Raw genomic sequence first — 17,509 nt, 5'->3', positions numbered from 1 at the left:
CGGCGTGGCCTGCCAGACACAGTGCTCTCCCTTCTCCCCCTCTATTTTGTTAGTGTCTGTGCCTCAAAGAGCATGGGATCGCCGGAAAAGCACAGGGACAGCCAGAGTATCAAGATGCCCTTCCAGAAAGGTTGACTTACGGCTAGCGGGTGTGGGGCAGGGCTCGCATGGCTTGTTCCAGGCCTTGCCAATGTTGTAGGAGCAGCAGCACATCTTCTTGGTCATGTTGAAGGAGAGCTCATTCTCACACGTGTCGTTGTAGTTGCGATAGCACACGCTCTTCCTCATGTCTGCAAAGGCAGCCCAGACAGCATCTCGTGCCAGCCCCAGGAATCGGTGTTGCCAGCCCCAGGGCGCTCATTGCTGGGGATATGCCACCCTGTCCTGTCCTTGTGCTCAGGGACTGCAGGTGACACAGGGGAGCCCAGCAAAGTGGCTGCAGTGATGGGCTGAAGCCCTGCTCCAGTGAGAGCGCTGGGTCCTGCCCCATAGCGGGCAGTGGCAATGCTGTGCTGGGTCTCTCACCACCCTGTGCCGGCCGCTCTCCCTATAACTGCTGGCAGGGCGAGCATCAGCCCCTCCGGCACAGGCAATGTGCACAGTGTAGGGGCAGGGATGTGGTGAGGCACTGGTGAACTTGGGCGTCCCAAGCCCCAGCCCCTGCTCCCAGCACTTCTGCTCAGCCATGTTGCCCACACCGTGCAGCCCACAGCACAACCCAGGGGCCACGCACAGGCAGGGCACTGCCAGACCCCTTCCCGCAGATTTGGACCACGCCGTACCCATGCAGTTATTTCCTCCATTGACTTGCATGTATTCAGGGGGGCACACGCAGGTGTAGTTGCCAAGGGTGTTGTAGCATGTCCCGGGGCCGCATATCCCAATGTGGGCAGAGCACTCATCAATATCTGCCGAATAAAGGAGACTGGAGGTCAAAGCACTGGGCACAGGTAGAGAAGGGCCTGACGTGGGGTTTGGGGTAGGCTTGGTACAAGGTGTGGATGGGCCTGGCACGGGGATGAGACTGGCCTGGCACTGGGAAAAGGGACAGGGTTTGTGGTGAGGATGGGAAGTCTGGAAGAGAAAGGGGAAGGGATTCTGCCAACTGCTCCTAGGGCAGCCCAGATAGACGTACAATTCTGTTGCATGCATGTGCACACAAGCATGCACACACGTCTGCCGTACACACCAGGCACACAGACAAGCAGAGGCACCACGGTGCAGCTACCTTCACAGATGCGCGTGTCCTCATTGAGGTAGTAGCCGAGGGGACACTCGCACTGGAAGCTGCCAAAAGTGTTCACGCAGTTGCCACCTTGGCAGAGGCCTGGCAGCTCCTGGCACTCATCGATATCTGAGGAGGGAGAGCAGCCGGGAGGTGTTCACTGCCTGCCAGGCTAGCCCAGGCTAGCTGGCTCCTCCAGCACCCAAGCCCCTGGTGACGGGGCCTGGGGGCCAGGCTGGCTTACCTTCCAGGATGACAGTGATGGGGTTGGGCCGGAAACCTTCTCCTCCAGGGCACAAGGTCTTGTACTCGGCTGTGGAAAAAGCCAGTCAGGGGATCCTGAGCTGAGTGGGCTCCCATGAAACAGGAGGGGTAGGGAGAACCATCAGAAACCCAGGAGAAATAGGCCATGAGGATGGTGATAGTGGTCCAGATGGAGGAGACTGACTCCCGTCACACGCCAAGCCAACTTAGCCACCCTTAGTCTTTGCCTGGCCACCCCAGAACCTCCACTACCCTCCCCCAGCCCACCGGACTAAGAATGAAGGATCTCAACCTGGACCCCCCAGGCACAACCAGCCTAGTCTCCCCCACCCCACTTCACCTGTACCCTGCCCTGGTCCACCCGTCTAGTCCTGCACTGGCACAACTGAGGGTTGCCTTCTTCTCCCTCAGCTTCCCTTGCTCCATCATGATGATAGGATATCCTGGACCCAGGACCCCCAGCCTGAGTTGAGAAGCCACGGGGAAGCAGCCCTGTCTCTCTTCCCTGCTCTACACTGCCCATCCAGCCCATGCCCAAGTTTACCCCAGACATTTTCCCAACTCACTGGTGTTGGCCGGAGGACAAAGCTCGCAGGGGTTGCCCCATGCACGACCCAGCGAGCAGCAGCAGGATGCCCGAGTGACCCCAACTCCAATTTCTGCGCTGCAGGAGATTCCACCATCTCCTCGATCCTGGGTGTCCAGGAAGCAGTTCCCAACACGAGTATCTGCACAGAGACAGCAGTGGGTGAGCAAAGCCTCTCCAGTAAAGACTTGTGTGCACAGGAGGAACGAATGGCACTACTATTGCCTCCAGAAGCAGGGAGAGGAATAAGGCCTCAGTCCTGTCCCAGATGTCCACACTGCCAGATAGCTCTGTTGTAGTAAACCACATCCAGACTGTCCTTGCAGCTCATGACTTTAGGAACCCTTCGAGAATAAAGTGTGCCAGGCTTGTCTGGTAAAAGCCACATTATATCATACAGAGGTCACAGTATGGTGGCCTGTCGTCAGTACGGCTAGGGAGCATAACCCAAATAATGCTATCAGCAAACCAGGGCCTCTCAAGAGACAAACACTTAAGAACAGCTCCAGAGATGCCCAGGCAGCTGTTAACAGTGCCGTCTCCACTAGCAAGTTCTCCCTCCTTACAGTGGCAATTTGCACTGGCACTTTGTTACCTCTGTGGCTCAGGCCGAAGGAATAACATTGCTTCAACCAGGAGAGCACCCACACTGGTGACACAAGGTGGGCCAGGCATAACAGGAGGTAGGCACTCTGCTGCTGCAGAGTTAAGCCCATCATCGACAGCCAGATATTTGGCAGGGCAGATTGTGGTCAGCCACCCCAGTCTCTGGTAGTGGCCAGCTCCAGCTACATGGGACCAACAAGAAGGACCACCAAGGTCTTGGATGGAGAGTGTGCTATCCACACAGGTACCTACTCACCCACACAGCCCACACCAGTGGGGTTCAGCTCGAAGTCCTGTGGGCAGTTGCACAGGTAGCTGCCAGGGGTGTTGACACACAGCCCGTTGATACAGTTCACAGGGTCTGCACATTCATTAATGTCTGAAAAGATGGAAAGATGAAGGCTGAAAAGAAAGATGATGACTGCCACAGAAACCACAGCCCCAGCCCTAAGCTCTGCACTGTGCATTCAGGGTGTATCCCCACAACCATGGTGTTTCTAAGGCTCTTCATGTGATGGTAGGCAAAGCTCTTCTAGAAACAGATCTTGCCTTGTCCTACCTCATACCACCTTGCCCAGAGTCAGAAGAAAGGAGCAGAGCCACACTGAGCTTTCCCTCCTATCCACTGAAGACCCACCTTCCAGCAGCATCGAGGCCTTGCCAAGAGCAAAGACACATCACCACAACACCCAGGCATGCTGAGTTGGCTTTAGGCTTCTAGTGCCACTCCCTGTCATGGTTGGGGCAAGCTCATACCAGCAGATCACAGAGCAGTGATCCTCACCCAAGAGCCCCATGAAAGTCCTATACCTGTGCAGTTGCCTCCACTCCTGTCCAGTTCATAGCCATCATCACAGGCGCAGCGGAACATGCCAGGCAGGTTCTGGCAGGTCCCAAAGACACAGATATTCTGGAAGGTGCATTCGTCGATATCTGCAAAACAGGGAGAGTTGGGTAATCGTGATCTGGCAAAATGAGGGACAGGACAGACCTCTCCTGCTCCCACCTCAAAGCAGGAGCCACAGCCAAGCTGTGGGTAACCCACGTCCTCAGGATGGTTCTAGTGCCCATGGATACCACCTCCTGGGTGAGCAGGACAAGGCACGCTGTGCGTATGCCCTCTCCCCTCAGTTTTCCTGACTGTCCACATCTTGCATGGATCCTTGGCTTAGCCCAGCCTCTCTGCAGGCTGGGAACCAGCTCCTGTAAGTGGAAGAGCTGGTACCTCAGGAGCCTTGCATCACCAGGTGCTGGTGGGTCTTGCTTAGCAATGGATCTGGTAGTGACAGACCAAGGGCAGAAAGGAGGTGGACACTGAGTCTCCTGGAGTAGTGGTCAAAACTGTGGGCACTTACCCTGGCAGGCCTTGCTGTCCTCAGTGGGATTGAAGCCCATCTCGCACTCGCAGCGGTAACCCCCAGGTGCATTGAGACACTGTCCATTCTCACACAGGTTCACATTGTCCGCACACTCGTCCACATCTAGGGAGAGTCAAGTGTGAGGCTGACATGGTGTCCACCCAAAGATGGGAGCTTCCCTCAGCTTGCCCAGGAAATTCCCACAAGCTTGCTCCCATCCCTCTGCTGGGAGGCTGTGAGGAGGGGGCTACAATACTTCTCATTGCCTCGTTCCTCCCCAAACACCTGCTGAGAAGAAGGTGGATCTCAGCAGAAGGTATCTGAGCAGGCTGTGGTGCAGAGCAGGCTGCAAGGGCTTTTGGAGGACAACCAGTTGGGGGATCCCAGACACAGGCAGCCAGGTGCTGAGCCAAGCTGGTGGCCAAGAGGGGGTGACCCCCTGTCCCAGCGGGATGCCCAAGCCATGTTCGTGCTGCCAATTGAGTGTACAGGCCTCACCTGAGCAAGAGAAGCCATCCCCATTGAAGCCTTCTCGGCAGGCACAGCGGTAGGAGCCTGGTGTGTTGACGCAGTTGGCATTCAGGTTGCACTTGTGCTCCTCAGTTGCACACTCGTCCAGGTCTGGTCAGGGAGAACACCCTTGTCAATGTTTTGCCTCTGGCCTTTCCCCCGGGCAGCTAGTGTAGGGCCACAAATGGGGGGGCACACAGGTGGCTGAGGAGACTGCAGCGCTCCAGGCGCTTGGAGCACTCGTGAGGCTCCAACACATCTGCGTGGCCGTAAGACACTCCACTGGCCACGCTGACACAGGCAAAATGGCAGCGAGACACTTCCATGCACACGTACCCACATCACTCGCGTCTCCCCAGTTCAGACACACGTATCCACACACATACCCTCACGTCCCTTCACACAAACCACACACATGCCAGGAAGTCCCTACACTCATATACACACACCATACACACACCGACACATCCCTACACACAAACAGCCTCTCCTGGGATGAGAACTCACCGTTGCACTTCAGCCCATCTCCAAGCCAGCCCGTGCGACACTTGCATTTGAAGCTCCCAGGCACGTTGATGCAGGAGGCGTGCATGTCACAGTTGTGAGCCCCGATCTCACATTCGTCAATGTCTGCAGGAAGGAAGGACATCAGAGCTGACACGGCTCAGCATCTCCAGGAGAGGAGGGGGCAGCCAGGTACAATCCTGCTAAGGGGTCTGGGGACCAATGGCTCCTGGGAGTCTGAACCCCAGGGGATGGGAACAAGGTGCTTTGGGGAACAGGCTGCCAGGAGTCGTAGCCTTGAGCTGAAGAGCTGATCTGCGCTCACCCCTGGAAGATGAAGACAAAAGGAGGGGCAGGTACCTGACTTGGCTATAAACTAGGAAAGTGTTAATTCCTGCCTGAAGCCTGCCTTCCTGGCAATCGCTGCCGGGCCAGGAGGGGATCCCAGCACACCACTACATCTCTGCTGTCCACAGCATCCCCCAGGACAGGGACAGTGTTCCCTCCATGGAGGTGTTTGTGGGTGGTCCCATCAGCCCCCCTAGCTCCGAGTCTGGTGAGTTCCCACCTGTGCAGCCTGTGGTCCCCTTCTTGACGAAGTAGCCCAGCTGGCAGTGACAGATGAAGGAGCCCTTTGTGTTTTCACACTCGCCATGCAGGCAGATGTTAGGGTTGAGATCACATTCATTCACATCTGCAGGAGAAAAAGGACTTGCTTGGAACACCAGAACAACCATGACCTGACTCTGGGGCAACCCTCTGTATCCCCTCCTCCCTCCAACAGCAGCCTTGCGATGCAGTGCTGGCACGTGCCCAGGGCACAGCCTTGTCCTCACCAATACAGGTCTTCATGTCCAGGGATGCCATGAAACCATCGAAGCAGAGGCAGCGGTACTCGCCAGGGATGTTAGTGCACTGCCCACCATCACAGATGTCTGGGTTATCCTCACATTCATCAATATCTAGAAAGAGGAGACCATTGCCAGAGTAAAGAATTTAGAGACAGTGAAAGGGTATTGTGGGAGTAGGAGGGGGCAGGAGGGATTCACGAGGGAGTCACAGGAGGGACTTTGGTCCAAAGCATGTAGTTACAGGACTCCAGAGCCTGTAATGAGGGGCTGGATATTGCAGTGCAAAGCAAAAACATCCGTCCAGAGAAATCATCTCTTGGGAAGTGACTTGAAAACGAGACCCCCTCACTCTGAAGCCAACACTATGGCTGACTGGCAATGGATGCAGACGTCCCTGGGGCAGCATCTACGAGGGCCGAGCTGACTGCTCACCTGCACATGATCTCTTGTCGGGCATCAATGCGTAGCCTTCACTGCAGCTGCATTCGTAGCTGCCCTCTGAGTTGGAGCAGTGCGTGTCACAGCCGCCGTTGGTTATGGTGCACTCATCAATGTCTGGGGGAGAAGGGAGAGGTCAGGCAGCTGCTTGGGTCACGGGCTGGGATATGTGCCTTGCAGCAGAGCTGCTCAGACACAGTGCCAGTACAAAGAGACAGGATGGGATAGGTGCTGAAGAGGAAACAAAGCTCCCCCAGCCAGAAGAAAGCACCTCTTGCCTTCTCTGCTAACCACTCGCAGCTCACAATAGCTTCACGGCTCATAACAGCCCCTTACCAGCAGTGCCAATCTGGCTGGAGCTCAACCAGGAGGTTCCCCCCTTGCCTGACCCTCAGATGCCCCGCTGAGCATTATAAGAGGTACGAGGCCAGGAGGGTTCTGGATGCACACTGGGGTCTTGGCACAGCCATTTGGCAAAGGGGAGCACTCACCGACACAGCCCTGCCTGTCCAGTGTGGCCTGGAAGCCCGAATCACATGCGCACTGGTAGGTACCAATGACGTTGACACAGCGTCCGTTGCGACACAGGTTGTCACTAAGGGAGCATTCGTTGATATCTGCGGTGGGAAGAACAGTTTGAGAAGCCAGCCATGTTGATGCCGTGTTGACTACTCATGAGTACTCATTGAGTACTCAGCATCATTTGGTACTCATTTCTGGGTACCCCCCACCTACTGCTGTCTCCATTCTCAATTTGTCATTGCCCCATTGGTCTGTCTACAGTGAACAGCAAGTAGAACAACGTACACCATAAATACAATGAAACCCTGGGAGTGACCTCGGTCATCCCTGGATGAGTGTGTTTTATGCACATGTGGGACTGGAAGGAGAGATTCATGTGCCCAGCATGAGATCCAAGTCTCCTCCATATCATTAGCCTTGAACACGCTCTGGTCATAGCAGCTTTCCATCATCTCACCTATGCAAGTGTTCCCTTCAGAAGTCAGCTCATGTCCAGGGGGGCAGATGCATTCAAAGCTGCCATCTGTGTTCATGCAGATCCCACCCCGGCACAGCAGTGGGTCCCGCTCACACTCATTGATATCTGCAGAAAATGACATGAAATGTGGTAGATTGTCCCCTTCAGCTGGGTTTTCCAAATAATGGGGTGGTGCTGGTGCCATGCACCACAGTTCCATCACCAGGATATATCCCAAAACAGAGTGACATCACAAAATTAATAGGGCAGTGAATCCAGGGCTTGGGTGAGTCCAGTGAACTTATGATTGAAGCATGCATTTTGGGAAATCGCCTCTTGCCTTGATCTCAATAGAACGTAAAGTGTAACTTCAGGAAGGAAGAAGTAACTAGCTTTGTGCAGATGAGCCAGCAAGGACTAGAAGGATAGTTCCTAGCTCCCATCCCATCTATCTTAGTACATTTTCACAAGTCCCATCAGCAGAGTGACAGTTCTTCGGAAAACATGTATTTTGGTTGATGATAGAAGACTAACAGATGAGCTTTCCTGGTAACAGCGTTTAAGGTAGGCCCAGTATCACACACAGGGCTAGGAAATAGTCTGTACATTTCTGAGAAAATCACATATGGACAAAGGGATTGAATGTACTAGGAATTGGAACATTTCCTGAAATAAACTGCTGTGATCCAGCCCAACAAAGATAAAACCAGGCTGCTGGCATTAAAAATGAAAAAAAGTGATAGAAAAGTTTATAAATGCAAGACCCAAAAAACCAAGGGAACCACTGGAACAGTGCACTGGTGGTTGCTGGAAACTAAAACCAACAGAAGAAGGAGATGAAGCACTGTGAGTATCAAAACTGGGAAGCCATGTTATCGATTCATTATCCACGGCTCCTGGAGAAGGGTCTTTGTGGTCTGCTATGGTACTGTCTAGGTCACAGTCGTTGCGATACTTGTGTTTCATGGTGCTACTTAATGCTCTTTGGAAAGGCAAGTGCTGATATCAAATATCTGATCCTCTAACTTTGGCAACAGGAATCTGAGAATGAGGTTTTGGTCCCAGAATAGATTCAAAAGCTTTTGCATTCTTGTGTGCCTCTAGAAGTGACTCAAGATGTCCTGCACTGACAGTAAGAGAGAAAAAAAAAAAAAGAGAGCCTCCCTGGAACTGCTCAGAGGATTCATCTGTCCACAGATGTACTCTGAGAAATGTGCATTCAGAATACAAAGCCATTGCGTGTAACATAAATGAACGGAGGGAGCTACAAAAAATGCCCCCAAGAAGCCCTTAGTGACAGCAGACAAAGGGAGTGACATCAGATACATTTAAAAAACCCATTTTTTTCTCATGCGTTTATTTTTCTGATTCCAACCTTGTAATAAAGAATGGAATCCTTCACCTTACTTGAACAAAACATTGTTGAGATTTTCAGCTTATTTACAGCTAAAGCAGACTGGAGTACAATCTGACAACGGGGGTGACAGGCCCCTATCGAACAGCCCCACAGGACCCGTGCCTCTGGTTCTCCATGGTGGGAGACTGTTCCTATGAACTGCAGGATGCAGGTTCAGCATTGATGTTGTCTACTGCCAGGGGCTGGCAAAAATTCCTCCCTCATGAGGCTGAAGCCAAGTTCTTTTGCCAAACAGAAGTTGTTAATCCTTGACCACGGGAAACGTCATAGTGTCACAACACCCTTTGGGGTGAAATGACTCAATCCCCTGTCACCTAGAAAAAAGGATAAGGTGGAATTGTGCAGATAATAGCGAGCATAAAGAAAAAAACCCAAAAAACCAAAACCCAAACAATGAAACACAACAGCCTTATATAAAGATATCAGAAATCTCAGTGAAAGAAGTTAGCAGGCCATCAGTGAGGACTGTGACATTCTCAGTATCTCAGAAACGGAGGACGAGGAGGAGGAGGAAGATGATCTGTGTGAGCTGTGGCAACCCACGCTACAAATTGTATGGAAAAGACAGAAAACCATGCCAGTGGCAGGGCGGTGATATATCTTAAAGAAGCCAGAGAATCAAATATGAAAAATAAATAAATGGTATTGACTCACACCACAGATTGATGTGGTTTGCAAGTCCAAGCCAAAGCAGAAAGAGCAGAACATTAAGACTAGGTCCGTCAGACAAGTTAGTCTGGCTAGACAGACGAGAAGAGGAACATGGTATGCCAGGAATTAGAGGACAGCAACAGTCTGGCTGACTTGTTGGAGATGAACTGAGGTACTGAGGTCATTGATGGGATTTTTTTAAGCTACAAACACGAATTATTAAATTGAAAACAGATGACAATCTGACAGAATAAAAACAAGCAATGGCCAGATGGGAGGAGCTGTAAAGAATTATTTGAGGATAAAGGATGATTAAATGGGCAGGTGAAAGGGAGGTCTTACAATTAGAACTGGAAATAGCGTGGGGTAGAAGAATGCAGATGGTCTACCAGAACTTCTCATGAAGGACTTGATCTGTGCAAATGTTTGGGGAACTGCACAGGGGCCTGATTAATGGTTGAAGCTGGTATGAAATTGCTGCGGATTGCGATCCCAAGGAAAGGCTCAGAAACAGCAACTGTTCATTAGATATTACATAAGTGAGACCAGGTTGAGTCATTTGAGTGAAGATTCAGTGGAAAGCAGCCCAAGAAAAATTGCATGGATCAGCAAGATTTAGAGCTAGAAGAGATACAAGTTATCAAATGGTGAACCTCTTGCTGAGAAAGGTAGGAGGTATCTCCCTGTTCTCATGCCAATGAGGCATTTGGTTTAATGGCATATGACTTCAGGATGTGCAATGACAGCAGGAGGCCAAGCAGTGCTACAAAGACCAAAGCTTAATATGTCTCCCAATATACCGCTGGAAATAATAGACCTACTAATGTCAGCAGTGATCTGATGATGATATAACTGACAGCTACTTGCAAGGACCATAGATTATCTAGAAAAGGGACCAAGCTAAATGTAACTGGATTAAAATGACTGATGTGGTATGCGAGATAGCATTTAGGGCAGGTAGGTGTAACAGGTTAAGAAGATAACTGTGCTGGCATGGATAGGGTACTACACAAAAAGATCTACAAGTTGAGAAACGTTCTGCAGTGGTGTTTGAAAGTACGTGGTTTAATGTAAGGGTTGAACATATGATATTAATAATGTCTGGAGATGGGTGTGTGTTTACAGTGTGGATATGTAAATAATCAGTGGCGGAATAAATAATAGATGGGTAGCACAAGGCTGAAAAGAAGTAGAAGGAGATGAGATGTCACAAAGGAAACAGCCAAGTGTGTATGAGAATTGGAGCTCACAGCCATTGAGTTTAAGCTGCTGGCCTGGCAGAGCTCCACTGCGTTCTAGCCAATCCCCAGTATAAAGGTTGCCGTCTGCCTGCGTAGCAGGAATGAAAATACCAGGCATGGATCCTGTCCCGGCTCAGCGGCAATGCCAGGCTTAAGCTCCAGCTGCTGGTGGCTGAAACAAGAGGAAAAGTTAGTGGCCAAGGTTCGGTGCAAGGGAAGGTCCAAGTGAAAGAAGAGTACAAAATGAAGAATGAGCATTGTACAAGTACATGAACAAGTACAAGATGAAAAAGGAAATACAAGGCCTGAGTTTTATGTAAAAAAGGAAGGCAACATTGCACTGGGATTGCAGGGAAATACCCTTTGGGTATAGCAAGCAGGAAAAGGATGGGAAAGAACTTGAGAAAAGCTGGTTGGTGGCCCCATGGGCTTCCAGCGTGGGCTGCTCTGTGGGCTCCCACAGCTGTCCAGGAGGTGGCAGGGCCAGACTAACGATGTCGCATGAGTGTCATGGCAGAAGAGCCCAGGCTGCTCCCCTGGGCCAGGCACTATAGCCAGAGTCCTCCCTGGTGGCCTGGGCTGCTAGTCTCCTTCTCCAGCTCATGGGGCACCACGAGCCCAGGTCCTGGGCAAAGGCTCTGGCCTCTGGTCCAGGGGGTCCTCATAAGCAGAGGTCTTTGAGGGAAGGCTCCCAGTTTTGGCCCCAAGACTGGCAACTTTTTCACAGTCTGTCCTTGCCCTGCATGGGGCCCTTCACTGATGGGCTATTGGCCCACATCCATGTAGGAGGCAGAGGCTACAGCTCTATCTCTTTGCCCTCCTTCTCTGAAGGGGTCTGGGGCTCAAGCCAAGACTTGCTGGGGACATGGCTTCTCCCTCTATGTGCTCCAGCTTAGAGAGCCTGTGCTGCATCTCCTGAACCCCTGACTTCGCTTTGCATATGCTTTCCCATCCTGCCAGGGTTACAGCTATAGCGCGCTTAGCTACACACACAGCGCTTCCTCGCTCTACACATGCTGCCCTTCAGCCCAGCTCAGCCTTTGCAATCGAAGCAAGGCAGAAGACTCACTACCCTGGGGGGAGCAAAGGCTGCCAGAGCTCTCTGCAGCATAGAGACTCCCACAACACCCCCAGAGGGAAATGAAGAGATTTGGCTTGATACCAGGGAACAGAAAGCCAGACAGACAAGTAGCCGGACAGCCAGATGCTCAGAGAGCAGCTTGGCATGAAGCCCATTATCCGATCTGGCCCCAGCTATCTTCTTCACTATTGCAAAAGAATAAGGGTGCTGCCCTGCCCGGGAGAAGAGTCCTTACCCATGCAGTTCTTCATCATCATGAAGCCACTCTCGTAGCCTTCGAAGCACTCACACTCGAAGCTGCCAGGCGTGTTGACGCAGGTGCCATGGCCACACAGGTCTGGTGAGATGCGGCACTCATCGATGTCTGTGGGGATGAAGACCAGATAGTGGAGGTGGGACAGGCTACAAGCACCGCTACAGCTGGCGCTGGGCTGCCTGCACTGCACATCAGATTCAATGAACAAGGACTGGCAAGTCTGATCTGGCAGACCAAGGAATCCCTCTTCCTGAAGGGAGAGAAAGTGGTTAAGCTTTCTCTCTGGTGGAGGACTGATCCTTCATCCCATGAGCCAGAGGAGCCTTCTGCTCATGGCCCTGCCCTTGCCTTCTCGGCATGTCCCTAAGATAACTGCTATGACTTCTCGGGGTACCACCACCATGCTAAGCATCCCACAAGACAGGCAAGGCAGCAAGATGGGCAAGAGTGGTCCGGAGGGTGGCTACTCTTCCCTTACCTGTGCAGTTCCTTTCCTCAGCATCCAAAGCAAAGCCATTGCCACAGATACATCTGAAGCTTCCAATGGTGTTTCGACAGGTCCCATGAGTGCACAGGCCAGAGAAGACCTTACATTCATTCACATCTGGGTGAAGGCAGAACAGCAGTGTTTCAGGGAGGGGATATCTGCAATGAACCTAGGGTCTCAGGCCAGGCAGTAGGTTCCTTGGGTTGTACCTGAGGTGGGCTGAGCACAGCCCAGGGTCAGCAGCTCCCTTCTTTGTTCTCACCTTTGTAGAAGGGCCTTCCTGAAAGCACGTCTCCTCGGTTGGCAAAGCCGGGTCCCCTTGGGCAGATGGCCTTGTACTCGCTGGAGCCGGCCTTGGGACATTCTTCACAATCGATGCCCCAGGCTGAGCCCACAGAACAGCAGCACATGTCGATCCGGTACTTGCCTGGCAGAGGCTCCGTGCACTCATCTTCATCCCATTTCATGTAGCACTGTTCCACACGCACGTCTGGTGAGAGAGCAGAGCTGAGCCGTTGCCTGCAGCACCTAACCTCTGGTAAAACCAGAGGTATAATTTTCTGTGACATAGTTAGCAAGGTTCCTCGAACAGCTTTGGCTGAGGCATCCTCCAAACAATGCCCAGGCATGGGGCCATTTGGATGAGGCCACCTTGTTTGGGATGCTATGAGAGATTTAATAGTATGGACATGGCCAGCCTGTGACTGTTGGCGCCAGGGCCAGATAAAGGAGCCTCCATGGTGTAGTTAGCAGTGCAGCTGGCCCCTATGAAGAGCAAAGGTTTGTCACTATGTGCCCAGAAAGAAGCCAGGAGTTGTTTTAAGGCTGCCAGGCCATGTCATCAACCAGTTCACTTATCTATTTGGCTACCCCTGAAGTCCACCCAAGGAGAATGATTGCACTGCTGGCTGGACCTGGGGACATGAAGCTATGGCAGCCTTGCCTTGGTTAGGCTGCTGGGTTTGGCAGCCGCTACCAGGTATGACGTGCCATCACTCAATTCCCAAGACTGCTGCATGTGCTGGGTAGGGCATGGTTGGACCTCTGTAGAGAGGACTGAACAGATAGCAGGGGTCTGGGTGAGATGAGGTGTCCTTACCCACACATGTCCTAGCAGTGCCGTCAAGGGTCAGCCCTTCTGGACACTCGCACCGAAAGGAGCCAGCCGTGTTCACACAGCGTCCGTTTGGGCAGACGCCAGGGAAGACCTCGCACTCATTCACATCTGTTGGCACAAAAGCAAGAGAGAGGCATGAGAGTGGCACATGGCCAAGCCCAGTACGGCCTTGAGGGGCTCCTGGAGGAAAGAGGAGCCCAGAACTGCCCACCAGACTAAAACTGGCAACTTGTCACAATGAAAAACACATGCTCCACACACAGCCACAGCCATACATTTTTGCAATGAGGCTGCATTACAAAGCCTTGTTAGAGACAGACAGACAGACGGGGTGGCCCTGTTGCACATGTCCATAGTTGGCACAGCACTGGCAGAGAGGCACCAGGACTCATAAACCACGAGTACTCCTGATGGAGCAGCTAAACCTGGCATGTGCATGAATGACAAGACAATCATCAGTAGTAGTCAGCATGGATCGACCAAGGAGAAGTCATAATTGACGAGCGTGATAAAATCCTATGATGAAATGGCTGGCCTGGTAGGAGAGGGAAGAGGGGGGGATATTTTCTATCTAGCCTTCAGTAAGGCATTTGACACTGTTTCGCATGAGAACCTCATAGACAAGCCATTGATGTACAGGCTGGACGAGCAGACAGTGAGGTAGATTGAAAATTGGCTGCCCCTGAGGAGGATCAACCCCATGCACCAATATATACCGGGGGTCACTCAGCTGGAAAGCAGCTTGGCAGAAAAAGGACCTGGGGCTCCTGGTGGACACCAAGTTGAACACGAGTCATCAATGCGCCCTTGCTGCAAAGAAGGCTAAGGGTATCCTGGGCTGCATTAGGAGGAATGTTGCCACAACTGGAGTACTGTGTCCAGTTCTGGGCTCCTCAGTACAAGAGAGAGATGGACGTACTGGAGAGAGTCCAACAAAGGGCCAGACTCAAAGATGCAGGATAGCAACAAATAAAAAGTGACCGTGTTCCCAACAAAAAAAAGTATTCTGTGTCCTGCAGCACTTACCTTCACACGTGACCCCCTTCATCCTAGCATATCCCCGGGGGCAGGCAGTATCTGCAAGAAAACAGGGGAACGTCAGCAAAGAAATGAGCTGCCTCCTGCCTTCCTGATCTCTGTGCCAAGCAGAGCCTTACCGATCTCACAGCGCTCACAGGGGCTGCCCCATGCTGCCCCCAGCGTGGCACAGCACTCCGATTTCAGTGTGGCCCCGTTGATGTTCACCTCGCAACGCCCATCCTGGATGTTCAGCCAGCACGTCCCTTTCATGCTGTCTGTAGAAGCAAAGACAAGGCATGAGTGAAGAGCTGCTCCTTGGCAGAGGATCTTCATGGAACCCAGGGTGCCACGAGAAGCAGCTAGGAGAAACCATCCCTCAGCTGCAATGTGACTGTTGCTCTCTGGTGTCGCATGATCTTTTAGGCTATGGGGCCAAGCACTTTGCAGCACAGACGCAAACTGTGCTGGTCCTCAGAGCTCTGTCCCACTGCTGTGATGTGGAGCAGCATTTCTGTGCTCTCTGACACAACTGCTATTGCATCACTTCTGTGGCCTCCCTTTTCCTAGTCCCAGGCTGCTCCTCTTCTGAATAAAAACAGTCCTTTCTCTCCAGCTGCCTCAGGGATGCTTTGCAAGGCTCTGACTATCTAGGAGTGGGAAGTGGGCACCTTCTCATCTTGATGAGAAGGGATCTACTTCATCTTGATATCCTTTATTGTCAGCACACTACAAACCCATCTGGTGAGTGAGAACCCACCATCCTGATGCCCTGCAAGATCCCCTGGGACCCCATCTCTGTGCTTTGTCTTGCTGCAGCACAGCCGGGGGGTTCTCTGTCTGACACACACTGCTCAGAGCGCTGCCTCAGGTTGCAGGTTTTCAGGCTCCCTGGATACATGCGAGAGACATTAATTGTTAACGACAACCAAGGAAACACTAGGTGAGAAAGAGAGGTCTCAAAGGATCTCCATCCCTAAGGCAGGAGCATGGGACTTGCTTCAGATGAACAACAAGGGGTGCTGATGGGCACTGCTGGTATCAGAGCTGCCTCTAGAAGGCCACATCCTTACCCACGCAGATGGTGCCACTGGGGTCCAGCTTGCTGCCTGGGGAGCACTCGCAAGCAAAGGAGCCAGCATTGTTCCTGCAGACACCGTTCACACAAGGGTTAGAAGTGCACTCGTTGATATCTGTGGGAAGAAAGGGACTGTCACTGTAGTGAGTGCCGTCGGACCCAGTTCTCTGGGCCAGAGACTGTGGGAGATGAGAAGCAAAGAACATGAAGAAGGGAGTTTTTCAACTGCTCAGAGGATCACCAGTCTAGGCCGTAGGAGTCCTGCACGTACAACTCGAGTACGCACCGTCGCAAGGGGGACGGGCACGGACAGCAGACACCATGAAATCAGTGAGCTTCTTCAGGACTGAGGCTGGTTGATGCAGCTATGGGGGAATGATGGACTCGCTCGCTCAGGGCTGCTTCTGGCTAAGATGGAAGTGGCCACAGTGCTGAACATGGCCTTCATGTACCTGAGCCAGATGTGAGGCTACATAGCATTTACCACTTTTCACCTCCTTTACAGAAAATATTTTTTTTTTCTCTAAACAAACATTTATGTGCAAAATGCCAGTCCTCAAATGTTTGAGGACTTAGTGGTCAGGAAACAATTTGCCCCAGTCCAAACTGTAAGCTTTCAATCAAATAGCCAAAACTTGCAATTTTGGTCAGGTTTTAGCTAAAATTCTGGAGGCCTAGGGGAAGTTGTTCTGGTTTTCAGTCACTGAAAATCCCAGATGTTCCGGGTTTGGATGTCCACTGTTTTGAATGAAGTGTGAAATTTCCCCCTAGGAAAAAAAAACAAACCCACAAACCCAAAGCCTGGACCCGCTCCAGTTCAAACCACTGCGGTCAAAAGGGAACCAAAGACACGTTAGACCTTGAGCTCCCTGTTAGGCAGGACCTCAAGCCATAGTTCACTCTTTACATCTTGTGAAGATGTTCTCTGTTGCCTTCAGAGTCACATTACCTTCGCAGGTATCTGTCTCCGTCCTGAAGACAAAGCCCTTGGGGCAGGTGCAGGTGTAGCTGCCGGGTGTGTTGCGGCACAGTCCATTGTCACACAGCAATCGATTGACGGTGCATTCATCGACATCTGTGGACAAAGAGATGGGGTTTCTGAGCTACAGCACCAGTGTCCGCTCTCCTGCTCTGCCAACACTTCAGAGCTCTGGCAGCCTGAGAGGCACAGAAATGCAGTACCACCCTCAAAGCAATAACAGCGTGGAACGTATGTTAAATCACATATGCGTAGTTTCTTGCAGAGTACCTTGTGGTCTCCCATGTGGATGAGGCAGCCCTGACTGGGGACAGTGCTCGAGGACATCATCAGCTGCTCTATCATCTCAGGCTCGCGCAGCTCTATCGCGGAGGTCTGTGTCTGGCTCCCAGCCTCACATGCTGAGCGCATGCCTCATGCTGTGCATGCCACCCTCTCCCCGCCAGCGCTGAGCTCCCGATTCCCTACGCCACACCGAGCTTGCGCTGCCCCGAACTCACCCACGCAGTTCTTGCCCGTGGGATCTGACTCGTAGCCCAGGTTGCAGATACAGCGGTAGCTTCCACGCAGGTTCTCACACATGCCGTTGGGGCAGATGTCTGGGTTGAGGGCACATTCATTGATGTCTGCACAGAGAAAGAGGTCAAATTAGGTGGACCACAGCAACCGCAAATACAGAAAACTTCCACACCCTAATTCTTCATTGCTTCTTGGTGTCAATAGCCAGCTGGGGCACCTCACTGCAGAAATCCCTCCTTCCTGTCCTACCTACCCTCCTGGTTTGAGCCAGTAGGCTCCGGGGAGCCTTGTTCCTCTCCTCTTGGTGCTGTGGAACTGTCTTTGCCCTGGGGATACACAGCTGAT

The 17,509-nt window shown here is 52.2% G+C and overlaps 1 protein-coding gene across 1 annotated transcript in view; it reads right to left on the bottom strand.

Moving 5' to 3' along the window:
* The window catches only part of FBN3 (fibrillin 3), a gene marked incomplete at both ends in the record, with an annotated part of 107,974 nt that overhangs the window by 14,644 nt on the left and 75,821 nt on the right, over positions 1-17,509 (bottom strand). Inside the window, 24 exons of the mRNA XM_082011091.1 lie at positions 141-290; positions 783-908; positions 1,229-1,354; positions 1,470-1,538; positions 2,056-2,217; positions 2,938-3,060; positions 3,492-3,614; positions 4,037-4,162; positions 4,538-4,660; positions 5,057-5,179; positions 5,622-5,747; positions 5,890-6,015; positions 6,337-6,459; positions 6,834-6,959; positions 7,322-7,447; positions 11,947-12,075; positions 12,446-12,571; positions 12,717-12,944; positions 13,554-13,679; positions 14,598-14,648; positions 14,729-14,866; positions 15,662-15,781; positions 16,616-16,741; positions 17,146-17,271. Of these exons, the coding sequence (XP_081867217.1) occupies positions 141-290; positions 783-908; positions 1,229-1,354; positions 1,470-1,538; positions 2,056-2,217; positions 2,938-3,060; positions 3,492-3,614; positions 4,037-4,162; positions 4,538-4,660; positions 5,057-5,179; positions 5,622-5,747; positions 5,890-6,015; positions 6,337-6,459; positions 6,834-6,959; positions 7,322-7,447; positions 11,947-12,075; positions 12,446-12,571; positions 12,717-12,944; positions 13,554-13,679; positions 14,598-14,648; positions 14,729-14,866; positions 15,662-15,781; positions 16,616-16,741; positions 17,146-17,271 (3,048 nt within the window). The remainder of the gene's footprint in view (positions 1-140; positions 291-782; positions 909-1,228; positions 1,355-1,469; positions 1,539-2,055; positions 2,218-2,937; positions 3,061-3,491; positions 3,615-4,036; positions 4,163-4,537; positions 4,661-5,056; positions 5,180-5,621; positions 5,748-5,889; positions 6,016-6,336; positions 6,460-6,833; positions 6,960-7,321; positions 7,448-11,946; positions 12,076-12,445; positions 12,572-12,716; positions 12,945-13,553; positions 13,680-14,597; positions 14,649-14,728; positions 14,867-15,661; positions 15,782-16,615; positions 16,742-17,145; positions 17,272-17,509) is intronic.

The sequence above is a fragment of the Phaethon aethereus genome, assembly GCF_964289735.1.
Source record: "Phaethon aethereus genome assembly, chromosome: 26".
NCBI lineage: Eukaryota > Metazoa > Chordata > Aves > Phaethontiformes > Phaethontidae > Phaethon > Phaethon aethereus.
This window is presented reverse-complemented; position numbering and strand designations above follow the sequence as displayed.